At 32.4% G+C, this 18,052-nt stretch overlaps 1 protein-coding gene across 1 annotated transcript in view; it reads left to right on the plus strand.

Annotated features, from left to right (window-relative positions):
- The first annotated feature begins 2,601 nt into the window (after positions 1-2,601).
- The window catches only part of ChT (choline transporter), a 75,508-nt gene continuing 60,057 nt past the window's right edge, over positions 2,602-18,052 (plus strand). The window contains exons 1-2 of the mRNA XM_089639658.1: positions 2,602-2,890; positions 14,878-15,062. Coding sequence (XP_089495784.1) covers positions 14,897-15,062 — 166 coding nt within the window. The 5' untranslated portion in view covers positions 2,602-2,890; positions 14,878-14,896. The remainder of the gene's footprint in view (positions 2,891-14,877; positions 15,063-18,052) is intronic.

The following is an 18,052-nucleotide window of genomic DNA, read 5'->3' on the forward strand; positions in this document are numbered from 1 at the left end:
AGGTATGTACCTATTTTGACATTTATATCTGAAAATAATAATAATAATTGCATAATTGATCACCTCAAGGGCGCTGTACAACTTATTATGAATTTGCAGGTTCTATCTAATTTTATTATTTACAAACAGATACAGAAAAACACACTTACCTGGCAAGTCACATCAGATTAACACACTTTTTATTAAAAAAGTTTACGACTTTGCAAGAACAGTAAAAAACACTCGACATTGTTTTTAAATTTGCTATTTTACCCTTCATTGCTATTGATTATACGTTTATTAGAGGATTAATTCCACTGAATAGTTGATATTTTTTTCAAGCAACTGGAGAATTAAGGACTCTTTAGGACTGCCGAAGTTTTATAAAATTACCTTAAGAAACTGACATTTAGTTATTTAGAATGTCGCGAACTGAGGTGAAAGGATTCTTTTTTTTGGTATGACTGTCTAAAAAAATGAGTTTTAAGTTTGGCTCTGAATTCTGTTGAGTCTGTGATCATTTTGTTATACCTACTCTAAAGAAAAATCCGACTCTGCTTTCACGATTTTCGATGTCGTTAAAAGCGTATTATTTTGGCGAAACTTCCGTTGGAAAATTATTTTTTAATGTAGTACGTACCAAACAATCAATTGTGGAAATGCGATCGCGTGGCGGTCATACTTTTACTATTTCATCGATTAAGTGGTTGATGAAGACGAAGATGGAAGACCGAGATACAAAGATTTTTAGAATTAATTTTGTTTCATTTCATAGCAAAAGGGTTCTGCAATACTTACTACAATAAAAAATGGAACTGCTCGATGCAACGTATTTATTTTAATTACGTATTAAAACGTTATTTAAATTTGATTGGTTGATTACATTATTCAAAATTTACTGGATTTTAACTCATTAATAATTATCTATGTATTTATTATTTAAAATTAATTATTTAATTTTTTATTTTAATAAGTTATAGTGTTTATCGTAATAGTCGTTAAGTGCACAGAGTAGTATTTTTTATCAGAAAATGTACGAAATGTGACAACAATTAAATACCAATAAAATATTAGTCATTCAGAAGATATCTGAATACGTGTTCCTTGTCCGAATAAATATAATGGACGATATGCGAAACAATTATTATTCTCAAAACACGTGTTCCGACTTCCTCAAAACATATTCGTGTTTTACTGATAGTTTGTTAAATCATTTGTCATAGGCATCGAGTCCCATTTTAACAGGAAAACGAATAATTTGACATTTAGTTTTTTCATAAATTAATAATATTTCAAATCAGTAAGTTTTCTCCTTGTAGATTATTAGAATTAGATAAATAATATAAAGAACTTTTAAAAATTGTCATGTGTAGTTAGTTTGTAATAATCGAAGGTTACACGGCGAAAATACACCGGCGTGAATTCCTGCTAGAGTTACATACGGAGACGTGTACTTTGAGAGAATTACATTTTTTTTTAAAAGAAAGACAAACATTATCGGGTTACGAATAACCCGACGATATTAAACAAAAACGTTTACTGCCATTTCTGTAAGCGGAAAATGTTGCTTTTGTCGTGAGCCAGACACGATGCCAACACAGCCACGGAAATTCTTAAATTATACCTGCTGGAATTAAACACGTTAAAAAATCTAACCTTACTTAAAATGTAGTACAATAAGTATGTGTAATTCTCTCAATATATAATTTTGTTCGTGCTTAATTCCATGCGTGTGTAATTAAATATTGGTAATTAGATATTATGTCATAGAGCTATACAATTAGAAGCGCCATTACGTGCTAATATCTCATCAAACTTTTTCCACTATTAGAAAACGATAAGCGATGCGCGTAAACCGAATCGAATAGTTTTAGTTAGAGCGGTGCGAGCATTGAAGGTCACTTGGAGGTAAAAAAAGTGGAAACTATTTTTTCGCTTCATGTCTTATCCAAATATTATAAATCAACGTATCACGTGGATATTTTATACTGGAAATACATTCTATTTGCAACCATTACAGGAACACCGCTGTTCGTATTATTCAAGATGATAAAGTTGAAATAATATTAATTATTTTATTTATTTATTTCCAGGTACGTGAGCTGTGCCTGCCACAGGACTTTCACCATAACAAGGACCCTAAGCATACGGATGCCCGAACCAGTGAGCTCCCATGTGTGGGCTAGGCTTTAAAACAAGAAACAGTCCATCGCCAAAAACTTCCTTGAGGTGGGGCGACTGTTGTGTGGGAAATTAAAACGAAAACAACGACAATTCCGCTAAAATAAAATAAAAATAAACTGTCCAAAAAACAAACGCTGTCCGTTCATGGGAATTTAACCTTCTTCATAACAATACGTATATAAGTGAAAATTTATAAAAAACTTAATTTTTATTTTTAAAAGACGTGGTGCTTAAATTTCAAAATCAGAAGCTTTTAATTTAATATGGTTTATTTTCGAAGCCAAAACATCTTAGGATTTATAGAATCCGCACTGAACTAAACTAATATATATATATATTTTTGATCGACTTTAGAGAATACATATTTCTTTGTAAGATTGAATATAAAAATAGTTCACTATTTACTGACGCAATTAAATAAACGTGATAGAAAGCACATATCAAGTTGTATTCATAATATATCTAATAATAAAAACGTTAAATTTAATTAAATTTTAATCACTGTTAATTGAGCAAATAATAATATTGTGATAAAATCATACATATATCATAAATATAATATACTTATATTATAAAAATACAGTTGTGAAAATAAAACATATCATATATAAATCGTGTAACGTAATAATATTTTAATAAGATTTTTTTCCTTAAAAATGATTTTTATAAATAATCAAATTTAAACTAACCTTTCATCTGGGGAAATACTTTATTCGCTGTTAAAAAGGTTAGTAATAAATATTTTTTACATATTTATAAATTTCTTAATTTTTTTTTTTTTAATTTCATGTAATATTTTTTACAAAAAATGTAGTAATTATTTCACATAATTTTATACATAAGTTGTCTTCTTTCAAGTTTGCATAAAAAATTGTAAGTATTACATTATGGGGCGTCAAAGGTTGCCATAAAACCAAATAAGAACGCTTTTAAAGTTATTTTCATGTTTATTTACAATTTGTTAACACACGTAATTCAATTTGATATTATTTGGTGGATCTTGAACACGGGAGCACCTCGTGAGTTATCGTATCGTCGGAAGTCAGAAACTGAATGAATCGATCGATTCTGACTGTTCGCTATTTGGTGGAAGAGCCGCCAATAGTTAGTAATATATCGTAAATCAGTATTTCATTTTATGATATGAAAGTATATCATTTTTTACGCCAATCAGGAACAGAATGAATGGATTGTGACTAGCTCAGCCCGTTGCGGTGCTCGAGACTTAGAGCCACATTCCGCTATTGGTGGACGAGCCGCTAATAGTAATAATAATAAATAATAATAATAATTGGATGACTTGTAAAGCGCTGTTTTTGTGCAAAATCACCTCAAGGGCGCTGATCACCTCAAAGGCGCTGGTAATATATTGTAAGTTCGCTGCTGTGTTCTCTTGCCACAATATGCCAATAGTAGGTAATCTATGGGAAATTCATTGCTGTGTTCTCTTGTCACAATATGCCAATAGTAGGTAATCTATGGGAAATTCGTTGCTGTGTTCTCTTGTCACAATATGCCAATAGTAGGTAATCTATGGGAAATTCGTTGCTGTGTTCTCTTGCCACAATATGCCAATGGTAGGTAATCTATGGAAAATTCGTTGCTGTGTTCTCTTGTCACAATATGCCAATAGTAGGTAATCTATGGGAAATTCGTTGCTGTGTTCTCTTGTCACAATATGCCAATAGTAGGTAATCTATGGGAAATTCGTTGCTGTGTTCTCTTGCCACAATATGCCAATGGTAGGTAATCTATGGGAAATTCGTTGCTGTGTTCTCTTGTCACAATATGCCAATAGTAGGTAATCTATGGGAAATTCGTTGCTGTGTTCTCTTGTCACAATATGCCAATAGTAGGTAATCTATGGGAAATTCGTTGCTGTGTTCTCTTGCCACAATATGCCAATGGTAGGTAATCTATGGGTAATTCGTTGCTGTGTTCTCTTGTCACAATATGCCAATAGTAAGTAATCTATGGGAAATTCGTTGCTGTGTTCTCTTGTCACAATATGCCAATAGTAGGTAATCTATGGGAAATTCGTTGCTGTGTTCTCTTGTCACAATATGCCAATAGTAGGTAATCTATGGGAAATTCGTTGCTGTGTTCTCTTGCCACAATATGCCAATGGTAGGTAATCTATGGGAAATTCGTTGCTGTGTTCTCTTGTCACAATATGCCAATAGTAAGTAATCTATGGGAAATTCGTTGCTGTGTTCTCTTGTCACAATATGCCAATAGTAGGTAATCTATGGGAAATTCGTTGCTGTGTTCTCTTGCCACAATATGCCAATGGTAGGTAATGTATCGTAAGTTCGCTGTTGTGTTGTCTTGCCACAATATGGCTCGATTGATTACAATTGAACCATACTAAGTAAGGAGTCCTTCTATCTCGGTACGACTGGTACTTCAGACCCTGAAGGCATTGCATTTTGTAGACTTAGAGCATCTTTGGGGTTCAGAAAGAGTTTGGAATTTCATCAATCGATATAAACACTAAAATAGAAGTATTGTGTGGACAGTTTTACCTTAATTATTGTATTCCACTTTCCTTCTACTATTGTTTTCTTATTTCTACTCTCTTCTTTCCATTTTCTTCTTCATGCGATTCCCTTTGCTTTTTTTATTTTCCTCCATTCTTCCCTTTGTTTCTTCCTTTTCTGTGCTCCTCTTTTATCCTAAATGCATTTAAGTTTTTTGTCCACTTTCCTCTATTTTTACTGTTCTAACTTTCGTCTTTCTTTTTATTTTCTTTATATTCTTCTTCCTTCTCATCTATTCTATTTATTTTGACAGCATGCCGATATTTTAGTCTAAATCTCATAATGTAAAATAATATTTTATAAATTTTGTAACAGTAAATATCTCAGGTAAAGTAATAAAACTAATGGACTACTATAGATGGTTGTAATTTTAAGCCAAAATATTAATCCATCAAATTAATTTAAATAAAAAAATTTAATTCAAAGAGGTTGTGCATAAAAAACTTAATATATCCATATTATTAACATTCCTTGCAGAAAATTGGATAAATATGACAGAAAGAAAATAAAGTTTCCGTTGAGATTATGATTAATGATACTATATTCTTACTGCGATTACTATATATTTCTTGGTTTATTCAAAAATGTACATGTTCCGTAGTACAATACGTGCTCTTATTACTATTCTTAACACGATTGTACAAATGTATTTATTTACTTGAAAGTGTCATGTCTTTCTGACTGGCGTGACGTATATTTTTCTAATACGAAATTCTCCGTCCGTCCGTTCTGAGCTTTCGTACAATCCAAGATTTCTTTTCTTATTTATGTTTATTGTTATTTTAGAATCCAAGCTTTCTTTTCTTATTTATGTTTATTGTTATTTTAGAATCCAAGCTTTCTTTTTTATTTATGTTTATTGTGCTTTTCAAAACTTCAATCAAAATACAGATGGTCGTATGTGGTTTTACTACACATTGTAGGTACTATGGATTTACTTTCGACCAATCTAATTTAGTCCGTCCTCAGGCAGTTCTAAGTATCACTGAAATATAACAGTAATTGGATCATTTCTATAGTCCCGTTTTCGTGAGAATATCACCCGAAGGGCACTTAACAACTTAATTAACATATTCTCTATCACTTAGACTTTTAACCTCAATTTATTACTGGTGGCTTAAGTGACTAACACCTAACTCTTACAACTATTGGCTTATAACTAAGATTATCGGCCTGTGAGTTACAAATACAACTTATTACTAGTGACTTAAAACTATATATATTTTATTATAACTGAACTCTCCGTCATTGCTCGGGCTTCCCAGACTTAGACAGTGACCTTCCTCTTATTTTGAAAGTCAAAATTTTCATCAACCTAGTAATAATACTGTAGATTTGTATACAAATCAAATCCGCGCCTCCCACCCGCCCCAAAGAGAAAATCAACTTTATTTAAAAGATTAAACGCCATTGACTGCTAGCCTTTCCTAATTTACTATGAAGTAATGCAAAATCAAGTGTTTTTGGTTTGAAAAATTGTACACTTAAAATTTTTAGACTCTTTAATTAAACACTGCTTGTGCCTTGGCCTTTGAAATATTCGATAATTTTTTATTTAATTTAAGTTATTTTATAAGCACAGACAAAAAAAAAATCAAGCCTATAAAAATTGCCTTAAAGAACTTAACAATTTTCTAATTACGATCCATTTTTGGCTGTGGTTTATTGTATAATGTGGCAAATTAAGTTCTTTAGAAAATCATCATAAAAAATTAACATAATCGCCTAAAGTAAGTATGTGAATGTTACCGAAGTTAAGCCTTAACTTAACGTAAAATAAAATAAAACACATTTAAGGGATTTTTTCTTGCATGAATCAAAACAGGCGGCTGGTGCTATTCGGGAATTTAAACCATATTGACATCTACATAAGGAGTGATATTGTTAGCGGTTTGATTCCAAATTCAAAAGCCCAGCTGGGCGTGGAAAGTTAAAAAAGAAATTCACATGAAAAGTTCCTCGCCGCAACAAACTTTTTTTAGCGATTACAGAATTTCGAATAATGCGAAGCGGGTGAGTTTCAAAACAATAATTATATCACGACCCTCATAAAATTAGCTGGTCGCTCACTCAATATTATCAAACCCACAAAGAAACTATGAAATTCTACGATTCTGAAGAGTAAAACGAATAATAGATGATGCTTTATAAGAAAATCAATATGTCTGTCCTACCTACGGTTTGGTCTTCATTCTAAAAATACGCCTAAGGCTGTACTCCTTTTAGTTGGAACTCATTCACAAAAGCCTTCTACGATCTAGGTTGTATTCCAATGTCATAAATCTAAGCTTTCGAAGCTTTTACGTGTAATTTCAAGGTCACTTGATAAGGTATTATGTATGGGGATTAGTGGGTATACTGAAATACACGCAGGTTTAAATGAAGGTGTCAGAGATATTTCGATAGCGTGGGTTCAAAAACGTTGGACTGTGAAAGTTACCTTTGTTTCGGATAAGTGGAACACTAAGATCGTTGACTTTTACTTAAACTCGTTTAACTTTGAGACGGGATGTTAAGGGTTCGTTTCTCGAGAAGCGCAAAAACAGAAAAAAATCGTTTAAAATCTTAGCTCTGCAACATAGACCAACAAAGTCTAGACAAGGCGAGGGGATGTTAAAAATGACACCGAAACCAAAATTATTGGTTCAAAAATTGCGTTATGAAAACATTTAACCAATATAAAGTGCATTATTTCGCAATCAAAAGAGCGTAAGAACTATTGTTTTTTTTATCTTTTGTTGGTCTGCATGGACCAAATTTGTCTCCCGAGCTATTATTATGCTTTCGATGCGAGCCGAGGGAATCAGATGGGGAGTTTGGTTATAAAATTATTCGGGTGAGCCGAATTATTCGAACGAATTTTGAAGACTCGGCAAATCTAGCCATTATATATCGATGCTCTGCAATGAATAATTCACGTGGAAGATTCCTTTTTGTTTCTTTATTACGCCTTATTTTTAGATACAATAACATTGTATTAAATTTAAAACAATTTGGGAGGCGGGTATGGGTAATGCTGCCCCCAGAGGTGTTGGATAACCAACACCTCTGCCATAGGTCACCCCAAGTGGTTCGCTACGTTTGGTGACTTAGCAGGGGTGACCGATTTATTGGGTGAGATTTGTCAAGGTCTTGGAGGCGGATGCGTCTGCCATCCTACTGCGAGTCGGGCCGGATCGGAAGACACTGGTTGAGGGAGACTCTTTGCTTCTCCAGCAGGACTCTATCGACCCATCGTCTTGCACCGTAGGGGGAGAAATGGACACATTGACCCGTAGATACCTACTCGCAACTCTTACCTGTTTCCATTATTTCCCTACAAAGACAGTGCTGGCATCTCTACAGGAAATGATCTTCTTCAGGGTTTCCTGAAGCCCTTCCAAGATCACAGAATCAGATTAAGGATCTATTTTCCCTCAATAGTAGGTATTAGACTATCTACCCCTTCTTACAGACTACTCTTAGATTAAGGGTCTAAGTTTCCTTAATTAGTAGGTATTCCACTACCTACCACTTCTAAGAGACTACTCTCAAATTAAGGGTGTTAGTTCCCTTATACAGTAGGTATTCCATTATCTACCACTTCTAACAGACTATTGTCAAATTAAGGGTCTATGTTTTCTTAATCTGTAGGTATTTCACTACATACCACTTCCAAAAGACTACTCTCAAATGAAGAGTCTAAGTTCCCTTAATCAGTAGGTATTCCTCTACATACCATTTCTCATAATATATACTCTAAATACTGGGGGTATCTGCTCCGTCTTTTAGAAGGATCTATTATTTACAGGTGCAAATCATTTTTTAAATACTTTATTTCTGTTGTGGGTGTGTCTGAACTGATTGTGTCAAAAATTTACACTATCCTGTGATTTTTTGTATGGGTCTGCGCATATATTTTACAGGAATGTAATTGACAAGTATGGGGGGGGTCAGACCCCCTAAACACCCTCTTACATATGTCCCTGGAGACAACCCTTGAAACACCCACCGCTCTGAATCATTGACAATTTCCTTAACAGTGAACACTTCATAACGCCTTTGAACTGCTTTTTTGGATTGTCGTCTCAAATACCAACTTCAAGTGAAATTACAGAGGCTATTTCCGCTCCCACTTTGCTCGAAGTTTCGCTACCACCCACCTCAGTTCAACTCCTTTCCATATCCTTTGCCGAGCTCACTTATTTTCACGATTTTCATCATTTATTAATATTGAAATTTTTATTCAAAAAACAGTGTTTTTTTTTAAATTTTCCAACCTGAATTTCATTTGGTAGGAATAAAAATAACCACTAGGTAATAAATCCACATTTGAGATACACACACCCACCATATACCCACATCCGAGTGGTAAAATTTCTCATGAATGAAATTCATGGAAATACACTATCATAATATTTAAGAACTCTAATTAAACATGTTAAAAAGGTTAAATTTTTAGCTGAAAAAAATTTATAAAAAAGGCATAATATTCCATACTTCTATCAGAGTCTCAAAATTCTTTCAGTGAGAGCAATTCTGTGGTACAAAATTATATTTCAGCCATAAATATCCCCTTATATATAAACAGGCTAGAACACAATCATAATACTCGTTTTAACTTTAATGAAGGACTTATTGTACCTAAGCATATAAGTAAATATGGACAAAGAACGTTAAACTATTTCAAATTCGTAATTACCAATATTATCCTCAGATATGATTTGAGATTTTCACGGCCAAAACTATTATAGTGATTTATTTTATTTTTTATTACCACCTCTTTGATGATTGGAGTTGGCGACACGGTAACACATATTTATACATTGGCACACACTTCACCACAATATTTACACTGCTCTGAAGATGGACACTGTGATACTGCCCGAAACGTTGGCTACAGAAGGAGTTAGCGCAACACGGAATAATAACCGAAGAATCACTATAAATATTAACTTTAACTAATTTTTCCTGTATTTTTTTGTTCCTAGATAACGTCTCTTGTAACCGTTACATTTTTATTTTACGGGTTTCGTTCTGTTTCAATGGTAAAATATACTCGATTTTATAATTTGGTACATTTTTACGCTATGCCAAAAAAATCGTTTCGATAAGAAATGGACAGAATTACATAAAAGAAAAAATTCAAACACGTTTTGAAAATGGTCTTAATAATCCATAATATGCGATAACGTGTTGCCCACATTGCCTTTAAATAGGCGTCTCTAGTGAAACGGCACGAAATCTATAATACGAGTTTTTCAGGTAACGGACAATATATTTCAAGCTTTGAATGTTTTTCATGTCGACATGAGTTTTTTTATGGTAAAATCCAACCTAGCGTATCCATCACTATACACTAATAAATCGATGTCTTATCAGACGTACTTATTGCTTGAAGCTCAAATACGCGTGCTAAGCTGTAAATATAACGCAGATTTTGATAATGCTAAATGCTTACGTTGAGCGTAGCTTACTTCAAATTCGTTAAACCAGTTTCAGTGAGATAATTTTTCCATCTTGGGAAATATCTAGTTATTCAATTTTAGTTCATAAACATCGCTAAAAGCATTTTAAGCAAAGTTCGAATCGAGTTATGTTTGATTAGAATATGTTTTTTTGGCGTTAGAATAATGTGAAAATAAAATGAAATGGATTAATTTACAGTGCAGAGGTTCGAATCGGGTCGTTAAAAATGTATCTTTCAGTTGATTTTTATTTGTGCTCGAAAATGCCAATCAAATTTTTTTGTTCTGAAAATTCATGAATATTGAAAAAATATCGCAGCACGATATCACATTGAATTCTAGTTACTCTATGATTATAAATCATCCCTGTATAGACGTTAAAAAGTATTCGTTTCAATTATCAGAAGCATCAATATAAGATTGATACATCGAGTTACAAATTGAATTCTTCGATTTCAATCAGTTCACCCTTTAATCTGAACATCCCCCCATCCCTTAACTTCGTGTGCTAAAAAAATATGATTCCCACCCTTTCCTGTCAAACGTATCCCTTGGTAAGTTACATAAAATCATCGCACACTCATACGGAGTGTATTTTTAATTATAATACTAGACTTCTTGTAGCAGTTGTTGAATGCAAGCAAATCAACGCGTGGTTTATTTTTTATTGAAAAAAGTAAAAAATAAAATACATATTTAACAAGAGATAAATTGCTGACAACGCCCCGTTAAATTAGTGAACAGAGGAATAAAGGTCACCAAAAAGATATATCGCGACGATTTAAAATAAATAGAAGTTCAAAACATGAAATATTCAAAATAAGTTTATACCCAGCATTAAATATAGCCAAGGGAAGGAAACAAAACTGGTTGCTGCTACTGTCTGCAGAGTAATTTTTACTCACAATATCCAACCCGTGATGAAAAGGACAAAAGAGTCCCTCAAAAGAGAAAGGAATAGAATAAAGGAATAGAATAGAATAAAGTCTTTCCTCATGTCATCTACGAAGAAAAGAAGCACAAATTACTGCAACAAATGTTTTCGACGTAGACATAAATCTTTTAATATTGTTCGTGTTATTTTTCGCCTTATCTACCGAAAGCGCTACAATACCTACACATTAATTATTGACTTCGGTAACTTGGTTATCTGAGAGGTTTGCTGAAAGAGTCGACGCTCCTATTAGTCGATAGTTTTAGCGCTTTACCTACCTTTTCCATGACCATCTTTACCTTAAAAGTATTCTCCCTACAGGAATATCGTGAAATTTTGCATATTTGGTTTAGCGACATTACCCGACCACTTTTCCGAGCGTCCTCAAAATGTAAAATGGCCTTGATTTTCCAACATTGCACAGGAAAAAGTAATAATAAATTGAATAACATAATACAAATTAAATTATTTGGCCAAAACAAAGTTTGTACGTGATTGTCCCGTTTCAAATATTGGTATTGATATCCCGGACGGTTTGGCAATTTGTCCTGTTTTGTATAATTCCTGATGAAAGGGTACGGTATATTATAAATACTTTTTGTTAGAAAATAAGAATAAATAGATCAAAAATCTACGTACCTAGTTCTGTAAATTTAAAATAGCTATTTAGGACGGGTTGTTTCGGAGAATCTGAACAATTCATCAAATTTCAACGTTCATTTTCGGGTTCTGCGAAAGACTTATTCAAGTTCTGTTTTTATATCATTGTAGGCTAGTTGCTTGACAAAACTGAAATAAAAACAGAACTTGAAAAAATATTTCACAGAACTTGAAAATGAACGTTGAAATTTGATGAATTGTTCAGATTCTCCGAAACAACCCGTCCTAGACTCATTCGAAAATCTTTTTCCGTCCATGTTTCGAATAATGGTAGAAAATAAATCCTAAAGATCCTGTCAAAAAAAGTAATAGCATGCCAATTTTTTGATAAAATTTAGTCATTCAGAGTATATCGAGAATACGTGTTCTCTTCCTAATAAATATGATGACGGAACACGACAATATCAGTATTTGTATGAACCTCATAAAACATTCGCTTTTAATTGATACTTTGTTAGGAACTCTGTCTATTCATTCGCTCAATGAATCATATGATTAAGACTCAAGTGGAAGTAATTTATTGATACATAATAAATGGGTTGGCATCGTATTTAGTTAGTACCTAAGATCATTTTTCTTTGTGTAACTTTATCTAATCTAAACAATGGGTTTTATTAGTACCTACTTTAAATCAAAGAGAGTATATAAAAAAATGTTTCATTGATGTAAAAAAGTGGTGAATTTATGTACCAAATAAGATAAATTTTATGTAGCTGTTAACGTGTTAAGGTAAGTGTGAATATTTTTTGTTGACAATAATATCGTTAAATTAACATTTGAGAGTTGACAGCAAATAATAAAGATGAGTTGAAAAAAATAAACCCTTAAAACATAAATCAAATGGAGCGTGATTTATCCTTTGTGATTTCACGATATTCCAACGCGAGATTTTTCACGACCCTGTTTGTTTTTCGCTAGCGGAAAACTGCTCATCAAAAGACCGACGCGTGTAAAAATATCGTTAAAAATAACAGCGATTTTATCTCTCCCACAAAATAAGCAAAAGGATTTATTTAAAAAAGTCCTTTATTAATTAATCCTCCCACGCATGGAATTTTTGTTAACAAAATTCCAACAGTCCACATAAAATGTAGTCATTAATTTTATATTGAAATTTAAATAAATATTCCCTAGACTAAAATTAAGCTTAATTGAGAGAGGATCTACGGAGGATTTTAGTATCATGAATTCATATTTTATCCAAAAGGGTTTTCTAAAAGACAGGATTTAATATGATAGAAACAAGATATTTTAGCAAAAGACAATTTGTTCCACAGGTGGGTAGTTAGTTTGTTCCGTTAAGTTGATAAAGGTTAGGCATGTAAAGGTTAGCTTACTTCTTCCGAATGAATAGTTTTTCTGAAAATATTTTCACTTTCAGTTTTCGTTAACTCCAATGTATAATTCTTTCCAATCTTGTATGATTTTCTGGTCGATAGTGTATCAATTCAGTACCAATATTTATTATTAATTTAGACGGAAATAACAAAAATATAAGGTAAAAGAATAGGGTATTTTCACTGTTTTTTAATTCTCTAAAAAAAACGAGATTGAAGTTTTTTTTATTTTAACAAAAAAATTTACATAACGATTGGAAATGCGCCAACTTTTTGATATGTAGCCAAAACGACATTCGTTCGTTTTTATTCGGCGGCGTGGACGCTACGCCGAATAATGTTGGTGACGGATGGTTTCTATATCATAGTGACGTTGTAGCCAGTTGGAACCGTTTCGGAATGTGCGGTTATAGATCATTTTTAAATAAAGAATTATGTTTTAAAATATTCAAATTACATATTAGAAAAATAAACTTTAAATCTTCCACACATTTTAAAGGGACCTATTCATAATTTCTGAAAATACTCATTGAGCCGAAAAAGCGTTCAACTGGTTAGTAATCCCTCTAGTCTAGATACAAAAAAATTACCGAATCGTGAGTGCGTTATCATTTAAATTGGAATCACTGTTGAAACACTGACAACAGCTGATATTGCTGTGTTTATTTTATCAGCAAAGTAATGAATAGTGTCATTATTTTTATCCCGTTGGCATCGGTGAAGCACCCGTGAGGAGTGTTTTTGAGAACCGTTCCCATTGCCATTCTCTGGAAGGATCTGAAATTGTTTGTGTTTCCTCCGTCCTATTACTCGTTAAGATATCGTCAAAGAAAAGCAATACTTCTGTAACTAACACTACTTATTTTATATTTATTTTAGTGATACATACATGATTTAGAGAGTACATGTGGTTTTTTATAATATTTCACCCTCCATGCTAGGGATGACCCTGTGTTATGGCGGGTGAATTTTACAGTTTGCGGACATAGAATCTATACATTACTATAATATAAAAAAGAAAAATAAGAAAAATGATGTATAGCTAGTTTGGGTTGCAAGAAAAGAATTATAAGAAGATGAAAAATTTGAGAAATTATTAGTAAATAGATCACACTAATTAATTATGTACATACTATACCGCTAAGTAAGGGAATAAGGATTTATTATGTTTTGTCTAAAGGTGATTAAATTGATAGAGTGAAGAATGAATGGGTATTGTAGTTGTAATGTATTCCGTGTGTAAGGATCCATTTCGTAATTTGTTTTTTTATAGGAATGGGGTTGACTAACGGTTTTTAGGTTTTCAGGGATAAGGTTAAAGATTTTAGGAGCTAGAAAGAAAAATTGTCTTTGAGCTGACGTGGTATGTGGTGAAGGTAACCGTTGGTTATTGTTCTGGTGGTGTAGTTGTGTTGTAAGATAGTTTTGTTTATATATTTGAACAGGAAATGTATTAGCGAAAATTTCAGGTGGTGTTGTCGTATGATTAACATCGTATACTCTATACCTTACATTATATATAAGTTGAATTATGTTTCATCTGTCTCCCGTCTTTCTACGAAGATTCTATTTCACTGGTTTTAAGGTAACGTTTACGGCAGTATTGATTAAATTTGACGATGTCCATCAAATAACTTAATAAGTACCTACATAATTAAAAAAAAATCAACTGTAAAGACGATCAACATAAAAGCATGCTACGGTAAGCTATCTTCTGACAGCAAAGACGGAGACTAAACCAATGTACTCTACATAATACATCAATATGAAAACTAACCATGGAATTTCTTCTCCAGGTGACCTAACAGCCTCACCATGATCAACGTAGGCGGTGTGATCTCCATCATTATCTTCTACGTTCTCATCCTCGCTGTGGGCATCTGGGCGGCCAAGAAGAAGCCAGCAGGCAACGACTCCGAGGAAGAGGTTATGCTGGCTGGGAGAAGCATCGGACTTTTCGTGGGTATCTTCACCATGACAGGTCAGTATTTTTTTAAACTTATTTTTGAGAGATCATATCTTTATTTTTGTATAGGTTTAACATTGTGTACTCCTTTATTGACAGGTCAGTTCTTTTAGACTTCGTCTCTTCGTTACTTACTAACTATTATTTTGGTAGATTTTTCCACTCTAGAGACAGCCGAAGCTTGTATCTCTGATTGCATAGGTTTCGCAGGTTATATAAACCGACCGGACCGGTCGGTGGCCGGGTTGACATCGCGTTTGGGTCCCACCCAGGCGTAGTGTGTTCAATTCCTCGGCTGGCTAAGTCCCCCATCACAACACAAGCAACATTTTCAGCTTACTGTGGTGGTAGTAGGAGATTTTCAAATATTGTCTGGTTATTCGTAACCTGGGAATGTATGTCTTTCTTTTAAAAAAATATATTTATACATATATATATATATATATATATATATATATATATATATATTGATATTCTACTGTTAAGTATAATAGTTGAAGCGCTATTTGTGTCCTATTTTCAAGATTATAGATCTTGTTCTCCATATTTTAAGAATAAGTGATCTCCGTGCATCATGGTGAAAAATAATGCCTTACATTTTTTGTATGTTACGTTTAGTCATCATAATGAATAGTTCATACAAACGTTTCTGTACATTTTCTATCATTATCTAGGCGATGATTGTACCAACCCTTTTGTCATATATAGTGTATGTAAAAGAGAGAAAGCGCAATCACCCTGGCTCAGTTCCTTAACACAGAGATGACGATTGCATTCGATTTCATAATTTTCTTCCAATCTTAACTAGTTGTGTGAGAAGAACTTGTATGTAAAATCTAGAAATATGTAAAATCAGTATGTAAAATCTAGAAATACAATGGGTTTTGTTTTTATAATATTATGTTGGAGAAACAAAAACTGCAGTTATGGTACTGATATGATCTGACATATGCAAATATTTTAATCTTGTGACATAATGGGTACATAACTAAATGTAATATTAAAATAAAATAAAAATAAAATTGCATCGATACCAAGACATTACGAAGCTTTCTGTAGCCTGAACATGTGTATTTGTTTGGTCAGTCGTGAATAATTTGTATGCCCTTACCAACGCTCATTATTAGACTACGGCCCTTCTCACGATGGGTTTAGTGGAAGAAACACATATCATATTATACTACATATCAGGAACAATACAAGAGTTGTTTATCATATGCACACATTCATATTGTCTGCCGAAATAGGAGATAAAGTTTATATTAGCGGCAATTCAGGAGTGAAATTAAGTATAAAATGTTGAAAACTAAATGAAAGAGAATTTTAATTGATCATCTCAGATCAGCGTTAGGCGGTCAACTAGAATTTTTAAACAAACAATCCATTTGTCATCTTTAGATAACCTCTTTTTACTTTCTACTCATCGATATTCTATTATATTTTATTTGGTTTTAAGACCAGCCGGGCTTTTAAAAGAATTTTAAAAACAGAATGTGTCTAGTAAGCTATTGAAAATTATACAAAATATATATATATTTTAGGAGCTAGATTTTAGAATTGATAATTATACAAAATATATATATTTATACACATATATATATATATATATATATATATATATATATATATATATATATATATATATATATATATATATATATATATATATATATATATATAGTATAATTATATATATTTATATATATATATTGTATAATTTTCAATATATATATATATATATATATATATATATATATATATAAATAAATATCGGTAAACTAATAAATTGAATATAAAACTAAATTTGTAAAACATGTAACAGTAACATAAAATAATATAGAAACTAGAACAATGCTACATATAAGACAATTTACTGTAATTAAATTACCAACGCTTCACTAATTTGTAGGATTTAACAAAGTGCTTATATAGATTACGCTTGATTTTATAAATGGAGTCAATAAATATATCAATAGTACCCGCACACTTTTTGCCCAGATCATGCATCCTATTGGTTAGTGAGTGTGTCTGATAGTTGTATGTATTGCAGAAAAATGTTATATTTTGTCTTGTATTCCTAGTCAACACATGAAATTTAATAGTGGCAATGATGGCAGGACTGTCAATTAAGTTGTTAATGACTCTATGTAACACAACCAGACTGACATAATTCTCCTTTCAGACAGTGTTATTAGATGCAATTTATTCATAAAACTTTAATTGGTTCAATTAATTTATAACAAATTCATCTGTGCTCTACTTCAATCAAATGAGCATTAACAAAATCTGTACTATTCCTTCGAGACAGAATCCATTAAGAAACTGGAAGCTGTTATTTTTCAGAAAATAAACTACTTATATGAAAATATTGAAAAATATTTTGCAACCATCGAAGAAGAAATAAATAATATATTTAAATATTGTATGAAAAGCTATGGACTTGCCAAAGAAACATAAATGGAGACGGAGGGTGATGGGGACCCGGGGCGTGATGAGCCCTGAGCAGGGAAGTTGAAGGGTAGGGGGGGGAGTAACAAGCGGGAATAACATTGTTTAGAGGGTGTTCAGTGTAAATAATGTTTGCAAGATTTTATAGTTTGTACTTTCATAGTGTGTTGGTTACATAATCTAATTAACGAAGTAGGTAATAGTCACAACTTTTGGAGTAATTTTAAGTAAATAATCGAATAATGTATTATATATAAATGTATGGTATTGTGTAATTGAGGAACACGGGACTAGATAAATTTTTACATAAATTTTTGATACAATTTTCTTTATCTTCAAAGATAGATCCCGCAGTGTTTGGGCATAGCAGATCAATTCAATAAAATTTTCTTCATCTTCAAAGATAGATCCCGCAGTATTTGGGCAGAGCAGATCAATTCAATACAATTTTCTTCATATTCAAAGATAAATCCCGCAGTGTTTAGGCAGAGCACATGAATTCAATACAATTTTCTTCATCTTCAAAGATAGATCCCGCAGTGTTTGGGCAGAGCAGA

Source organism: Hesperophylax consimilis, chromosome 14 (genome assembly GCF_061612785.1).
Source record: "Hesperophylax consimilis isolate HC1 chromosome 14, BYU_Hcon_1.0, whole genome shotgun sequence".
Classification (NCBI taxonomy): Eukaryota; Metazoa; Arthropoda; class Insecta; order Trichoptera; family Limnephilidae; genus Hesperophylax; species Hesperophylax consimilis.